The following is an 18,022-nucleotide window of genomic DNA, read 5'->3' as shown; positions in this document are numbered from 1 at the left end:
ATGAGAATATATCTTACAAGAATGTGTTATGGCAAAGATGTCAAGTTACAATCTTGAATGTGATCACATATTCCACACAGTAAGTGAAACATACTGAGATATGGTGAGATCAAAAATTTTGTCCCCCTATGATATCTGAGACTAGAAAGGATAAAATTAACTAAAAGAGGATTAGTGTCATCATATTTTACTTGTATGATTGAGAAATATCAATTCATTACATCTAGTAGATACTTTCAAAATCAATGAGTGGCAATGCAGCTGACAATATTCACTTAGATAACCAGGAGATGACATAGAGTAAATGATTAGCTTATAAATTAGTGTTTCATTTACTTGACTTCGACCATAAAGGGTGAAAACCATAGATTAAAAGGATAAGGCAACAAAGTTGTGGGATGTTTTCGTTTTCTCTGCCCCTTTAATACAACTTTTTTATCATTCTATGATTACTAGAGAATTAGAAAATGAATCATATTTATGGAACTTGAGGAAAAGAAATTTATAACTTTTATTTAAAATAATTTGAAATAAATTTAAGAAATAGATGTTCTCTGATACTCAAGAAAGCATTTTATTACTAAATAAAAGTTCAAAAAATAAACTTAAGAAGCAAATTTACCGATGTGTGTCTTGAGAAAGCAGTTTCATCCTTCCAAACAGTTCTGGGGAAAAATATAAGAGGAAAATAGGTTTGGACAGATGATAAAAAATATGAATGCATAGGGAAATATTAAAACATTTACACTCTATGTTATTGGGGAAATATTTCCTTTTCATTCTATAATTTCTCAAGGAATGTTGGCTTCTCTTGGTTAAGAAATTAATTTGAGTGTGTGTGGCTGTGATAATCTACAAATAAAAGCCCAAAATGAACCCTTTTATCATAAAGTATTTTGGTAACTAACATATGTTTTCAAACTACATTAATAAATGTGTATTCTTTGGCCCAACAATCGTTATGGTCCAAATTATTCATCCAAAAGATATTAACTAATATTTTGCAAAAATAATATCATTATAAATAAAACTTATGAATTAATTGAGCTAAATATAGAATAAATGTATCAATAATGTTTGTTTAACATGTTTTAAATTTTACATACAAATACTCACATGCATTGTATCATAAGAAAAATTTTATTGAAACATACAATAATAAATAATTTCTCTACTATTCATGACCCAATAATCGTAATAAATTTTCATATGTATTATATTAAGTGTATTTGTATCATATCATCTCATTATTCCTAGTTATTATACTATTTATGTATCTCAAAGAAGTAAAAAAAAATAAAAATAAACCTTAAAAGAATATTACTTTATACTCATGACTGCACCTTTAATAATATGGTAAAAATAAATAATGTAGTGTTAAAAATATGTAACATTTATTATATTGGACATATATCCATTATCACCTTAATGACAGAAATATATGTGGCCAGCAAGTTAATCCCACATTTCACCTGTTGTTCAATATACACTGAGACAACATATTTATATAATGCTTGTGTGATGCTTATAATGAAGTCCATGGATACATATATCAATAAGTAAATTATGGAGATTACAAGTCTTTAAACGTGCAGTAAATATTCCTATTCAAAGGATACTAGAGAAAGATATTGAGAATCCGGATAGAATACCACTATCTAGTCTCACTCATATGATAAGTACGACCGATCCCTTAAGCCACAAGTATGGAGACATTATGGACAAGTAGTAGGTGATCTTTATGGGAAAGTGTTTGCTGAATTGATCTGTATGAATCCATAAACATATTATACCTAACTATTAATTGGTTGATTCATGGCACCGTTGTATCAGTGGTCCTTAGACATGAGACACCAAAGACATCATGCGGATGAACAGCTATGTATTGGCTACACCTTTAAACTTCATAATCACAATATTCCAATCCGTCTTAGCTCAAATGGAGAAACAAGTACACAAAGTTGATTGAGTGGTCAAGATGGAATTATTTGCCCTTGAGTATAAAAGGATATGACTCAAAAAAGGTGAGGTGATGAAGTCCTTTGTCACAATAGTGGAACACTAGAGAAGGTTCCTTGATGATTTCCTAACACATTAATAATACTGGGATGACCAGTTAAGTTTTTTAGTTGATTGTATCCTAAGTTTTCCCAGGAATATAAAGTGCATGAGTTAGCATAACTGATGATGATAGACTTTTGTGCCACCATGACTAGGCATTTTGAATGTAAACTTTTGTGCCACCATGACTAGGCATTTTGAATGTGCCAAAAATCCTCTCCAATTCAAGAAAAAAACTTTGAATATGCCACCGCTGAAAAACATTATATATTACATCTTACTCATTCCTAACTCCTCCCCGGGTAGTTCCCAATGTTTGGCACTTTCCATACTTATATGGGTGTAACATCAACAAATTCTCTCATGATCAAGTTACAACATAAGATCTATGACCATATTATGTTAACTGTTCGTATTTCATTCATTCCATCGGTATGCTCCCAGGTACCTATAATTGTGATCTGTTTGCCAGAACCAAGAGATATTGTCTTTTATATTTTATAAAATTCTTTCTCATATTACATGTATGAACTTTGTAACATTTTTATAAATTTTGCTACACTTTAATGCAGCTAATATTAGCATGCAGTTATTGATATTTGATGTGATAAAAAATGGCATTTCGTGATTTTTTTGTAATTCATTTTAAATTTATTTTTAAAGGGCATATTTTGGAGAAATTTACATCGACTATATCATAATTTTGGCTACCATAATAGATTTCACGATCAAAGAATAATATTATACATGTTCCAATATAATAACATGGGCCATAACAAGTCTCATTTTTTGGTGTAGGTTGCCTAGAATGATTCTAGAAGGACTCTTCCGTGATCATGTCCTTTTGAATAAGTGTAAATGACGACCCACATAGCCATTATCTACATCACGGAGTTCCTATGCTGATAATGGTGGCAATGATGCCTCCCACTTCTCATTCATGCACAAACATCTACATGAGCAAGGATCAGCTCTTGGCATTCAATGTATACTTAGTGACCAGTGAAGGTATGATTGTTGTATGTGTTTCCTTCCAGAAGTGGGCATGGATGAGTAGGGTCAGTGTAATAGCTCAAAATTAGGGTAAAATTATGTTTTTGTGGATTTGCGTTTAATCAATGAACTTTATAAACTTTTATTCATGAATAATTTGACTAGTTAGTGATGAGAAAGGATCATCACAACACTGAATGGAATCGTTGGCTCGAATTTCACCCCATCATCCTTGATCTATGGCTCCCATCCCATCACAAGTCGCATCTTGAAAAAGACAAAAAAGGTAGGAATAATGGTTTATTAATAATAATAATTACTTATGTAAGAAGAGAACATATGACGTGGTGGTGCATTAGTGCGCACCATGTCAACATCCTTTCTCATCTTCCCCAGTTAATGATTGACACATCGCGGCCATGTGCACAGGTGCACGCCATGTGTACACATGGTGCCATGTGTTGCCTGACATCTCATCAGGTGCAGCCATTTTTTACCAGTCAGAAGAGAGAGAATGTATAAAATAATAATTTTTAAATTATAATTTGCCTCGGTCTCCTTTTTTATGGGCCACGTCACCCTGTGATTAAAGAAATAGGAGAAAAAGTTGGTCGCATTAAATGCCACTATGGCGTCACTAGTGGCGATGTCATAAGGATTTGCTTTTACTGATTAGCTGACACCGATCACTAACAAAGTTTAATGATTGGATGTCACCAATCATTAACCATAATCGTCGGTTGGTCGTCATTCGACGAATTGAATAGCCACATGTGGTATGGCGGGAATAAAAACTCAAAAAAGATCTTGAAATTCATATAAAATTAGAAACGACCCGAAAAAATTAACTATGTATTATGACATAGAAAAATCATATCTTTATGAATATAATATCAAAGAATTCAGGAAAAATCATATTGTGACTCAAAAAATATTTTCTTTCAGAATATTTGTCATAAAATTCCTTAAAAATTCACAAAATTCAAAACATCATTATAAAAATGATTTAATTAGTTTAGGATTGATAACACATATATATAACCAGTTTAAAGCAAATAACTACATAAATATCATCATATTAACGAATCAATATTGTGTTATCATGTTTCTTTCCAGCAGTGGGCATGGACAAGCAGGGTCAGTCTGTAAATTGGGATATTTACACTCAATCCCTGCCTATAAATTCTATCAAACACTAAAACTTTACAAATTTAAAATTTCTGTGGGTCATGTGCAAGGCATGGCTGAAGCAGTCTACGAGCATGACCTTCGGATCACTCATACCGCAACCATGTTTCTTTCCAATAAACATAAAAAACAGTTTAGAGGACATTCCTGATGTGGTTTAATATTATTTTTATCGTAAACGTATATGCTTTAGCATGTTAAAGCTTCTCTCAGATAGCATTGCACAAACTATTAAAGCCGAGGAAGGTGCTTCTGAGAAATACTTCCCATATAGTTAATTAGTCAAATACAAAATTAATTTTGTTGTTCGCGGCTTCTCTTGAATTTGGATGTATAGGCTTCCTTCTGTTTTCTGCCTCTTCCTGATTATTTTGATTTTCATCATCTCCTTCTGAACCTCTTGAAAACATTTTCTATGCTCCGAATGCTCGAGCCACTAGTTAAAGTGACCAAGCTAAATAGAAATAATATGTGATAACTGAATTAAAGTATTATATTAAAAGAATTTGTAATTTAGATGGGAAAATTAAAAGAGTACAAAACATTCAAATTCCAATTTTACTTCTTCCATCTTGTCTACTTCCATACTGAGAGGGGATGGTTCCATTGTTGAATTATTGAACTGAAAATCCACTAGAATTTGATTTAAATGTCTAAAATATTTTCTGAAATTTGTGAATATTATACATTTAACATTTAGGTGCCAATCATGTTAATATTCTTGCTTCTCCTTTTTAATTAAGTGTATTTTGTCACATGTTTAGATTTATTAGCAACTTGCTTCTCTAAGAAATTATCATTCAAAAAAATATCTGTCTTTCATAAGGTAGTACACTTGTAATTGTGTTGATGGTATCGGTGATTGTTAGTAATCTATCAAAAAAAAAAGTTGCCAATAATACTTAACCTGGGATTAGAAACATAGAAAGTGCACATGCGGCATAACAAAATGCACCACCCTTTTTTCTTACTGCCAAAAAAAAATTAAACATTAAGTTAAAATTTCTAATTTTATTGTTAAAATTTTCGTCGTACAATAACGTTCAAAATAAAACTTACTGATTTTTAAACTCAACTTATTCATCAAATCTTGAAAAAAATTTCAGAACCCCAAAATATAAAATTGAATTTTAGAATGGCTAATACTAACAAATTAACTTGTGTCTAACTGAAACGTATTCCATTAAAATAAAATAATTAAACCTAATTGGTAAACTTTCAAATTAAGCTCATTCCAACAATACTATTGCTAACCCAGTTTTAATAAATACAAAAGGCTAAGAACTGAAGGGAGATATCGCAAGCTTTTCAACAAAAGTATACTTGCTACTTGAGTTTGACAAATCATATTTATTAATTATGTCGCTTGGTATCTCTCTAAACAACTTATTCAATTGAAATAAAAAAGAATAAGCTTCCTAATTGCCTAAACTCATTCCAACAAATGATAGTTACACCGCTATTCTTAAATACAAAAAGATAGAAACCCAAGAGACTAATCACAGCCTTTTAAACAAATGTATATTTTCTACTTGATTTTGCAAAACCATAATTATCAATCAAGTAGCTTGGTATCTCCCTAAACAACTTATTCAATTGAAATAAAAAAAAGAATAAGCTTCTTGATTGCCTAAACGCATTCCAACAGTAACATAGCTACACTGCTATTCTTAAATACAAAAAAATAGAAACCCAAGAGACTAATCACAGCCTTTTAAACAAATGAATATTTTCCACTTGATTTTGTGAAATCATGATCATCATCAATCAAGTAACCTGGTATCTCCCTAAACAACTTATTCAATCGGAATAAAAAAGAATAAGCTTCTTGATTGCCTAAACTCATTCCAACAGTAACATAGCTACACTGCTATTCTTAAATACAAAAAGATAGAAACACAGGAGACTAATCACAGCCCTTTAAACAAATGCATATTTTCCACTTGATTTTGCGAAACCACAATTATCAATCAAGTAGCTTGGTTTCTCCCAGAGCAACTTATTCCATTGAAACACAATAAAAAACATGGTAGATCGTAGGGTGCTACCGTTCAGATAACGAATATGATACTGTACATTGGATAATGACATCGGAAGTTGTTTCATCTGGCTTTCGTTCGTTATCGAAAGTTTCGTATTCGATAACGGATAACGGAATTATTTCATGCGTTACCTGTTATCGTCTCCGTTATCCGGGAGCATTTCTCATTTTTGGAGATTCTTCTGTTTCAATATCCGATAATGTGAACAGATATCAGATATCGAATAATAATGATTATATAACATATTAATATTCGTTATTATAGAATACTAGTATTCACATATAGAGTAAGAGTATATGTCTCTCTTTCGCGAGAGAGAAAGAGATTGGGAGAATGAGAAACAGAGATAGACAGACGAGCGGAAGAGAGAGAGGGAGATTAGGGCGTAGAGAGAGAGAGAGAGATTGGGGGAGTAGAGTGAGAGAAAGAGAGAGATTGGGAGAGTAGAGAGAGGGAGAGAGAGAGAGAGATTGGGAGAGTAGAGAGAGGGAGAGGCAAAGAGAGCAGGAGGGAGAGAGAGAGATTGGGGGAGTAGAGCCAGAGAGAGGCAAAGAGAGCAGGAGGGAGAGAGAGAGATTGGGGGAGTAGAGCCAGAGAGAGGCAAAGAGAGCGGGAGGGAGAGAGAGAGATTGGGGGAGTAGAGCCAGAGAGAGACAAAGAGAGCGGGAGAGAGAAAGACTGGGGGAGTAGAGCCAGAGAGAGGCAAAGAGAACGGGAGGGGGAGAGAGAGAGAGAGAGATCTAGAGGGAGAGAAAGAAAGAGAGCGCTTGAGATTGAGCGAGAGGGAGTGAGAGGCAGGGAGAATGAGAGAGAGAGGGAGAGTGGGGAGAACGAGAGAGAGGGAGAGTGAGGGAGGGACCGGGAGAACGAGAGAGAGAGAGAGAGAGAGAGAGCGATAGTGAGAGAGGGAGAGAGATCGATAGCCGGAGAGAGAATGCGAGAGAAAGAGAGAGAGCGGAAGAGAGGGAGAGCAGGAGGGTGAGCGAGAGAGCTGGAAGGAGAGCAAGAGACTGAGAGAGAGAGGGAGAGAGGCTTAACGTTATCGGTCGTCGAAAACTTAATCATTATGTAATCGATATCGTTATCAAACTTAACGATATCGATATCCGATATCGATATCTGCTTAACGATATCCGTTATCGTTATCCGTTTTCTATCCTTAACCGTTATCCGTTATCAATATCCGTTGTCGTTATCGGACACGTTTCGGACTTTTCCAGATAACGGACATCATGATATCCGATAACGGATATCAGATACGGATATCGTTAGAAAGACCCTAGTCGGTCGCCTTCAAAATCTAAACACATTCAAACAATAAGATAGATACACCACTTTTCTTAAATACAAGAAGCTGGGGACCAATCACAACCATTTAAAACGAATCGATGACCGCTAATGAACCAGGCAAATCAATTGGAAATAAGGACAAACTACGACGGATCCTGTTAGGTCATGGAGGATACTTAGTAGGGTTTAAGCTAACTAATGGGCCCGAGGCCTTGTACTCTGTAATAGCCTAACCCTAGGAGATATTAATAAAAATAACTACTTCAGGCCCAACATGGGCACTTAACTTCCCACTAAGGGCCCATTAGTGTAGGCCCAGTAGGGCCCATATATTAGGCCCAGTAGGGCCTAATATATGTTGGGCCTGACCACAGTCAGGCCCAACTCTCCAACGGCTGAAACCCAGCCGTTGGAGAGTCCAGCTGCTTTAAAAGCAGCTGGACCTCTCTGTTTCAAACAGTCATATATTCAAAATATATGACCGTTGGAAACAGGGAATATTCCTTAGGAATATTCCCTTTCTAACAAGTGAAGTTTTTCTTCTATAAAAGGGGGCCCAGTTCAGCAATAAAAATTATTCCTTCTTGCCCCAAATTCTTCTCTCTTCTTTTTTCTCTTTCCATTAATCACAGATCCATTATCACAGAAGCTTTTGTTATTATTCCATGAAACAATTCATTGAACCCGAAGAACTCTCAAATTTATTACATACCTGCCATAATTTTCAGACCAGAACGGTTGTTGGGTTCTGAAAGCCTGAAGTACATAGACCACATCATATGAAAAAGAAAGCACCAATAAAACTTGAATGGAGGGACTCATTGGATGAGCCTGAAAACAAAAACAGGCCCATCAAGTTGGACGGAGGCACCTTGGAATTTTTCAAGGGGGCAAATATAAATGGCCTCTCGAGGCTCTTCTCGGACTCCCTTTTGGGTGGCATACTCTAGAGCCATCTCATAATCAACCTGTATAAACAATACTCCAACATTCATTAAAATATCCATAGATGAAATGATGGTCTTCATTTAAAATTGACAGTGCAAGCAATATGTGGGTTTTGGGGGGTTTATTGTTTTTACCTGCTCAACATGCTGAGTGAGCTTCTCCCTAAAGTTTGACTCGGTCAGCTCGCCGGTTTTTACCTTCCTTATGATCTCATCATCCTCGAGTTGTCTCTCGTTCCCCGGTTTTAGTTTCTGGAGGACCTCCATAATTGCCCTTGAAACATCAGGAACATATCTGAAGATCAAGTGACATCATTCTTTTAACTAGAAGCAGAAGACTTCAACAGGAGGAGATGCAGTAAAATAAACAGAAATAACGTTCATTTAGATTAGAAAAAACTAACTAAGCATGAAGTCTGCCGAAAACCTGTCAGGGGTATTTCAATCTTTTGTCCTTCGACAACTTTTTGACAGTATTCCCAAAGAGGGGCTACAATTTTTTATAAAGGCTACCATAATATCACTCAAAGAATTACCTAGTTAAGTTTCTTTTCCTCTCTTGCCGCTCGCGAGCCTCAAGCTTCTTCACAATTTTTGACTTAAGCTGGAGACAGCATTGTTTTATAGCAGCCTGCACTGGAAAAAAAGTGTTAAGAACAAGCATGCATTGTAAATGGTTTTTCTTTTTTTAAAATTTTTTTTAGCAATACAATGGAAAATTAAAGACCTTCACAGCAGAGGATATCTCACTGATATCGTCCCCAATATATTCCTTCCCTGTTCCTTTGAAAGGTATTTTTGTGCTCACAATACTGACAAAAACCCCGATTTTGTCTTGCATCTGATTAATCTTGTAGCTGTTCCAGCTGAAAATAAAGTTCAGAGTTTCATTCCTGCAAACGAAGATTCTAATGATTTTCTGAGAATTAAGTCTTGGATCTGAACTGACTTGATCCTCTTCATAGCAGTTCTAGTGACAACGTCTGCACCCTGCTCAAAGAGAAGTGGAATCCGGTTTCCAAAGCGGAAAATATTCAGACCCTGAAGAAATAAAAATAAGAATTTTCATTCAGGGTTATGATCGTATAATCGGGTAATAAAATGCATCAAGAGATTATAGAAATCAAAAGAGCAAAACATTAACTGACTTGTTTTACATCTTTCCCTCCAAGGCTGACCCCTGCTTCCACTATGAATGGGTGGCCTTCAAAAACCTGCGGGCTAAGCTCAAGAAGATACAAATCACATTGTTAGTTCTCTTTCTCTTTCTCGTAGTTCTCTCCTGTCTTAGTTCTCTTTCTCAGTCTTAGTTTTCTCTCTCTTGATCTCTCTTGTTATCTTTCTCCAGTTCTCTTTCCCTGTGTTAGTTCTCTCTCTATCCAGTTCTCTTTCTCTGTCTTAGCATTCTCTCTCTCTCTAGTTTTTTTTCTCGGTCTTAGCGCTCTCTCTCTCTCCTCGCTCTTCCAAGTTTAGACCCTGAATTTGTATAGGTTGGCAATTGTAGTAGAAAAAAAAATAGAGACCTGCTCGCAAAAGTTGCAACCATGTCCGGATGCAGCTCTTTTATAATCCCAAGACGAAGATTGTACTCCCCAGCTGGGCTCAGACACTGTAAGATAACCTAAATTTAATAGACGAATGTGGAATTAAAAAAATAAAATATTAAGAACATGATTAAGCCCTCACATCGCCACTTGGATCATCAAACTTTGCTTGACGGAATAATTGGTGGATGCGAACAATTTGCTGAGACGTAAGACCTTTGACAGGCATCTTGGCGCTAAAGTCTGGACCCATTTCTCCTGCAGAACAAAATGATGCACACAGACTCCAGTAAACTGATAGAAGCCTTGACAGTAGGGTACAGCAATCCAGATCAGATCAGCATTGAGCTATCCAACAATAAAAAAAGTCGATATGTAGTTCGATCGATCATTTAAAAATGATCATTGTTTTGATGGTGCCTGGATTCTGATCGTGTGATACGGGCCTTCCTCGGACCTACCTGGAGAAGAGGAAGAAGAGAAGAAGCCTAACCGCTGCCACGTCAGACAACGTGTAAGGCTACTTATAAGCGGAGATCCGCACCTATAAATAAGGAGGAAATAAGTCATTCTGACACTTCTTGAAGTCGTTGGTGGCAACCAAGGCTGAGCGGGAGATCCTCTTCCTCAGAGGTGGATGAAAGCGATCCGCCTGGTCTCCATAGTTATCTTCCCTTTCAATCTACTCTATCTCTCCATCTCTCTCACTCTGCTGACGGAAGCTACATTGCTGGTGGATCAAATCTCATCGATTTGATCCTCTGGATATTTCTGGATTCGCTAACTTTTGGTATTTTCTTTAAAAACAACATCATACATCTATTAAAGTTTCGTCATACATCGATATTCTCCGGAAGGATCATATCATCATGCCTATGGGCTGATCTGATATAGTCACAACGCTTGGCCCTAGATTATTGATCAGATCAAAATATTCAATAGGGTCCATCTGTTAGTGGATTAAAGCAGGAGAAGTTAGTCCGATGGAGCACTGCCATGTGCCAAGAAGGAAAATAAGGCGGTGGAAATCAAAGTGGATACCTAAAATATTTCCCTTTTCACAAACATTTCACGTGGCTATGGCGCCCACGAATTATACGGTCCAATCTGATGATATGATCCACAGTTGTATTGCCTCTCAATTGACTATCTTGATTTATCTACCTGGCTCAGTCGAGATAGACAATCAACCCCATTGGGGCCGATTTTTGACCGGACTGTCAAAATACCCATTGAGATTGATAAGCACTTCGGCAAAGCTTATCAAAGGAGGAGGTACAGACGGATGGTAAAAGAAATGGCACGTGCAAATCAGAGGCCACAGCACTGGGAGAAGCAGTTATGTCAGAACTGGAGCAGTCGGAAGGCTAATTACCCACTGTCAGGAGATCTGGATCAGATCTCCACGTATTTCCGTGTCCGCATCCATTCGTTGGACGATTTCTGGAAAATATTGAGTTCAGTATCTCTTTTTCTACATCAATCGGTTAGGAAGCATTTCAACCGGCAGATCTTTCTTGTTAAAGTGCACACTGTAACAGGGATCTTACAAGAATCAAGAAAGAATAAGAGGAAAATAGGAGGAAGGAAGAGAAAAGGATAAGATAAGAAACTAGAATCACCTAGACCTCAAGAACTTCCGAATCGGGAATTCTTGCCCTCACGAATTGCCGATACAGCTACTTGTGCCAAGAGAACCGCAAATTTATCATTCATTAAAAGGTAGGTCTAATGACCTCACAAGGGGTATCTATAACCCCGAGATTACTTTCAGAATAAGTTATTCTCAGGATCTTCTGACCAGATCTTCTGTTGGACCTCCTATTAGGATCGGCAATAGATCCATCAGATTAAATCAAAGAAACCAAAGAACATGACTTGATGGAGATGTATATAGATGAGAGAGTTTCCTAAGAGGAGGTATGGATCCATCAAGGATGATCCAGCTGAAGTTGACGAGCCTTCATTGTCCGCATCATTGGTCTGTGCCATAATGAAAATAGCACGTAGGAGGGCAATGGCAAAATAGTCATCCCCATCTTCGTAGCGGATGATGACTAACCAACAATGATGAAGATGGAGGGATTAGCTTCTCTTGTTAAAGTTGATGAGATGAAGATGATGAATCATCATTGAACTCATTATTCATCTGAACCTGGATGATGATGGCAATGACAAGATCATCATCATCATTGTTACTCTTCACGAATATGATGACAACAAAAAATCCCACAAGAGCTTGTGATGAATTTTGAACAACGGTGACGACTTCATCCAGGGACCGCAGACACTACCTCCCAAGGAGGAAATTCAAGAAAAGGACATCAGATTGTCCCTTAAACTGATGGAACTCATATCTTTCTAAAATCATGCATTAAAAAAAAAATCTCAAACATCAAAAGCAGCAAGATTTTGTTCATACGAATGAGTAAGGATAAAGATGGACCATTAAAGAGTAAGAAAGCAAACTAGGAACTATGTACAAAAGCAAGCTCTGGAGATGTGATTAGTGATATATCAGGGACGTACCAATTAATCTCTCAGCATGGGTTTTCCCAATATTCACAAATTCATGTTGCAGAAACTGCAGAAGATTTTGTTTTGAAGTCTCTTGAGTAAGCTGCTTGATAAGCAGGATATCAACAGCAGATGGATGATACTTTGTTTCCATCGGAACTGGAGGCATCACATCAGTTCGACGAGCAAATCTTATTGAGATATTCTTGCTGCAAATAAAAAATAATATGAAACTAAGATAAGGAACTTATGTTGAATAGGAGGAATCTAAAAGTCAGACCTTACTCTTCGGTTTCAGCTATGAATCTAAAGACGAACTGAGAATAGGGCGTAATCACAGCCAGCTGGCGCATGTAATGGAGAATCTTTGACTGAAAATAAATCATAAAATGGTTAGGTTTCGTGGTACAAAAAGGTATGGTTCGCTGTCTCAGGACAAGCTGTCATCGTCTTCATCACAAGAGTGTATGACAGGGATATTTTTCCAGTGAAAACAGGATGAAAAAGACAAGATGACGAGTGGATAAAAAACAGAGACAGAGAGATGGGAGAAAAAGGACTCATGGGAGGAGCGATGGAGAGAGAGAGAGAGAGAGAGAGAGAGAGATAAAGGAGAGAGGATGACGACTGGGTTGACCATGAGGACGATGGGTACAACATCATCCTCATTGCGAAAGAGTGATGATGATGATGATGAGTTCATCATCATCATAAAGTTTTGAAGAGTGACGAGGAAGAATATTCACGGCCCCTTAATCATCATTGTCAGGGACACCGAACACTACAAAAAAAAATTGTTCCATAGTATTTGGAAAACTCTATGAAACAGATTGCAACAGTCAACCCACACGATATGTGGTCCAATTCCCTTCAATGATAACTTGGATCTCTGCCCCATGCCACTGGTCCTTGTTTTCTCTCTTCTCGTGCGCATGAATATGTGGAATGTTTCTGAAAAAGATTTATTGATGTTGAATCAAAAGTAAAAGAAGAAATAATAAATCGTATAACTGCAAGAATGAATTAACCTGTGGATATCAATGTCCAATCTACAGAACGAAACATAATTTTGGCCTCTTAGTGAGGATGAAATCTCTATGGGTAGACCCGTACTCATCTTGGACCAGATTAATGCCTGTATCAGACTGAAGATAAATCCCGTGAAATCTAACAAGGGCAGCAATAAATTAAAGAACTGGAGACACCAAAAATAATGAAGAACCTTCGGATGGGCAAGAAATGATACCATATATGCAGTTTGCATTTGAAAAATAAGACAAAGTCAAGTATTGAAATAGTTAAGGAAAGCCCAAAAAGAAAATTCATTATTTTAGAAGGAAACCTCATGAAAAAGTTTAAAGCTCTTTGTTATAACTCTCAGCCACGGAATTCTAGTTTTTAGTTTTTTATTTATTTACCCCATATGTTAGTGTTTTTGTAAAAGTGCCTTTATAAAGCACGTTGTTTGTCATATTATGGGCCCACTTAATGTGAGCGGCTCATCCTGTAACCCTACATATCGTGAGGACTTATCTTTGAGTTTATTAGTTCTTTTGTCCAAACCTCATTCCTTAGCTAGGGTATCCACGTGTCGCAGCCGGGAAGGTTGCAGAGGTTCTACGCCCAACAATAACCCTAATGCATAAATGGTACTAGGGAAAACAGGAATGACCAATCTAATACAAAAAAAGAAATAGGGGCGCCAACAATAATGAGAAGGTCGAGCCTCTAACCATTTTTGCTCCTAATCCAAATTTTCCTCGAGTCTGCTTCAAGCCGTATTTTGTCCCAGAAAGAACTGGAAACGGATAAAAAAGTTTTTACTCAAACATTAAACACGATAGAAAGATTAATTAACACAAATCATAGCTGGAAAAAAGAGGAAACAATCAAGCATAAAACTGATCCCATCGCCATCACGTCTGATCATTATCGGCATGGAGATTCATTAATTAAAAATAAATTGGTGCAAAATACACACCTACGCCAAACATATTAGGGATGTCATCATGAGCCATTCCTCTTCCATTGTCCTACACCAATGCAGTCAGAATCCGAGTCAATGTGCAATATAAATGACGCCCACCACATTAATCAAGGAGTTCTCAAATCTTCACACGTTCATTGTTAAAGAAACATTTTCAACGTCACCAATTATTACATCACGAATGGTGAAACCTAAGTTATGATCTTATAAATGCTCAAATGCATCAAAAAACGAGCACGTTATGTCATTCATTCTCCATTTCCACATCAATTGTAGGTTTCGGTACAACCCAATGATGTTGATGTGCCATAGATGACAACATTGACAACTCGTCAATTTGCCGATGATGTCGTCAAAAAAGTTGTCAATGTCAACGGTGTGATCATTACTGGTTGACACCGGATTGTCTATTTGAGCCATCCTGTTGACACTGGCATTGATGCCATTTTATGTGACATCGAATTTAAGTCAACTATCAACGTCAAGCGTTCAGAACATCCAGTCCCCAGCAACCACCTTGGAAGCTGTAAACTTCAACAGTCAACAAGAGTTGATAGTGTTTACAGGCACCGAATCATAATCGTATGGCATTTCTTGATTTTTTTTAAGAATGTAAGGAAGACCACCCGGTGCAGGTGATCAACCTGATGCTATTAAAATATTAAAAAAAAATCATACAAATTGTGACTAAATTGATCCTCTCTTCACCCCCCTCTAAAATGGTATGACATTCATGTCTTCACATCATGGATGACACTATCTGTTGATGCCGTCATGATGAATTGATTTTTTTTAAGTCTTACCTTACAAGAAACTCTGAAGAAAGAGGCACCTCCTCGGCCTTTTGCCCCTTTCCCTTGCGGGGTTTCTTTAAGTTTTTTCCCCAATTGTGCTTTCTTAGCTTCAATTTCCATGGCACGCACTTCTTTTGCGAGACGTTTCTGAGGAAAATTGAACACGAGAGAGAAAATAATTTCATTCTGTTCCTGAGTGATTGAAATTTGACGATAAACGATCCAAGGAGAAGTACCTCACGAGCTTTGGCAGACTCAAAATCATCATAAAGTTCTTCGTCGACACGTTCACGGTCCACAAGACCAATCATGGAATTGTATCTACTCTTACTGATCTCTTCTCTGTCGTGAAATATAATCAAAGCAATGGAATTTAAAAGCACCATCCAAGATCATGAAATGGTGATTTTAAAATGTCATGTTGCTATTTCCTGAGATCTAAAAAATTTTCAAAAAAAAAAAACATTTTTTATGGAAATATTCAAGAGCTAGAGATCAAGAATCAGGTAGAAACTAGACCGCATACATGGTAATCTCTATTTCGGGAAGAACAGATATGGACTCTGCTGAATCGAGAGCGTTCTCCACGAGCTCTCGCATGGTAGTGTAGAGCGACTTCCCTGGCTGGATATTACCATACAATTCAAATTATACCACAACATCAGACGATTGAGTTGATTTCCGCAGTGGAAGAAAAGGCTCACATTGTCGAATCCAGCGATGTTCTTGTTCTCAGCGAAGAACTCCGCCGGGGACTCTGAAGTTGCGGCAGATAAATCACCAAAAATTAAAAATTAAAAAACATCAACTTGCGTTTTCATCTTCAACTATTTCAACCAAAATGCAACAACAATTTCAACGAGATTCACCGATTGAGAGATGAGGAAACTTACTCTGTTTCAAGACACTTCCCTTCCCTTTCTTGGCGGGCTTGGAATCGGATCTCTTGCGCTTCTTCTGCTCGATAGGACTCTCGTCATTGCCTTCCGAATTCATGAAATTCGGCAGAAATCAACAACGATCAACAGATCGACAACACTCAACAGATCAACAACGATCAACAGATCAACAACAATCAGCGGATCAACAACGATCAACGAATTAACAACAATCAACAACGATCAACGAATCAACATCGAGAGATCAACTCGCCTCGGTAGGGTTCTTGGAGGGTTTTTCTTCTTCTCGATTTGGGCTCTTCACGGCCCGGCCTATTAAGGCCCATTAACGCCCGGATGACATACAGAACGGGACGGAACGGAACGGATGATGGACGGGACGGGACGAACCGGATGACAAACGGAACGGAACGGGATCCAATCCGTCATTCTTCCAGGTTCCAGTATTAGAAACAAAAATCCCCGTCCCGTTCAGTTCCCTTCCGTCATCAAACCCCATTTAATTAGACTAACTCCTGTCCATTCCGTCATCCGATACTTCCGACCTCTCCGATGACAAGCCAAGAGGCCTGTTGAGTATCATTCCATCCGTCATCCGCTCCCAAACCTCACTTCGAGTTAAGCTTTAAAGACTAGGGTCTGGTTCCTGTTCAGCTAGAAAGACCCGTAAGTAGACTAAGTTATTTTTCTATTATTGGCAAAAAACACGATGCCAGGTACAACCAACCCCAAGGTTGTGCCCGCAGACCTCTCCAGTCGTGCCCTGGACGCCACCCAGGGGGTTTTTATCTATTAAGTGAATTGTTCTTCAGCGTTTGTAGGCTTGGAGCGAGCGTAAGTAGACTAAGTTAACTCTGAGTGGCTGACCAGATCACCCTACCCTAGGGTTTATGAATGGGACGGGACGAGTTTTTCATCATGACTTGTCTCGTCTAGGTAATGGGTTGCTAGAGTTAGGGAGGAATGGTCTCCATCTCGATCTCGGTCCCAGTCTCACATTTAGCAAAGACCTAAACCTAAACCTAAAGATCGGCCGTATCTTTATAGAACGCGGCAAAAAAGGATGAGAAACGTAATGGAACGGGATCCAATCCGTAATTCTTCCTCGTTCCATTATGAGAAACATAACTCCCCGTCCCGTTCAGTTGCTTCCCATCATCAAACTCCCTCAATTAAACTAATTCATGTCCATTCCGTGATCCGTTCCATCGTCCATCACTTCCAACCTCTTGGATGACTAAAGAAGAGGCCCGTTCAATATTGTTCGGTTCGCCAGCCTTTCCCAAACCTCACTTCGGGTTACGCTTTAGGAACTAGGATCAGGTAGTCTAATCAGCTAGATAGACCCGTGAGTAGACTAAGTTAACCCTGACCAGCTGACCAATCACCATACCCTAGGGCTTATGAATGGGATGGGATTAGTTTTTCATCACGAGTTCTCTCTAGGGAATGGCACGTTCGGGACATGACATCTCGGACATAACGGAACGGATGATGGTGAGTGATGGACGGTGACGTGACAATATGTTCGCCACATCACAGTCACGTCACGCACCCCAGGTTTTACAAAAAAAACCGTCACATACCCGTCACGCGTCCCTCCAGAGTCGTCCCATCACGTCACCGTCACCGTGACTGCGTCACAGTCACTGGTGATGGAAAATAGTTTCAAAATTAGAGGTTCTAAGAGCTTACCTTTTCTAAAGATTCCCCGCCAGGTCGAAGTCGAACGCTCTTCTCCAATCTCCATTGATTTTCCA

At 37.9% G+C, this 18,022-nt stretch overlaps 1 protein-coding gene across 3 annotated transcripts; it reads right to left on the bottom strand.

Annotated features, from left to right (window-relative positions):
- Positions 1-8,252: 8,252 nt before the first annotated feature.
- On the bottom strand, positions 8,253-16,518 carry TOP6B (topoisomerase 6 subunit B). Of its 3 annotated transcripts, none has more exons than XM_078582288.1 (19): positions 16,257-16,517; positions 16,068-16,120; positions 15,890-15,987; positions 15,600-15,705; positions 15,373-15,510; positions 14,564-14,615; positions 14,316-14,380; positions 13,611-13,717; positions 13,431-13,533; positions 12,868-12,953; positions 12,595-12,791; positions 10,208-10,323; positions 10,045-10,130; positions 9,670-9,742; positions 9,471-9,562; positions 9,249-9,387; positions 9,058-9,152; positions 8,657-8,795; positions 8,253-8,542 (listed from the first exon to the last, which is right to left on the bottom strand). In XM_078582288.1, the coding sequence occupies exons 1-19, from the start codon at positions 16,357-16,359 to the stop codon at positions 8,393-8,395; spliced, it is 1,998 nt and encodes a 665-aa protein (XP_078438414.1). In that variant the 5' UTR covers positions 16,360-16,517; the 3' UTR covers positions 8,253-8,392. The 3 variants fall into 3 exon arrangements, 2 of the variants coding, with proteins under 2 accessions (XP_078438414.1, XP_078438412.1); XM_078582286.1 differs by having other exon boundaries at positions 8,657-8,816; positions 16,257-16,516; XR_013582865.1 differs by lacking the exon at positions 8,253-8,542 and having other exon boundaries at positions 8,763-8,816; positions 9,058-9,157; positions 16,257-16,518.
- Between the last annotated feature and the right edge of the window lie 1,504 nt (positions 16,519-18,022).

Source organism: Wolffia australiana, chromosome 10, assembly GCF_029677425.1.
Source record: "Wolffia australiana isolate 7733 chromosome 10, ASM2967742v1".
Taxonomy (NCBI): Eukaryota; Viridiplantae; Streptophyta; class Magnoliopsida; order Alismatales; family Araceae; genus Wolffia; species Wolffia australiana.
This window is presented reverse-complemented; position numbering and strand designations above follow the sequence as displayed.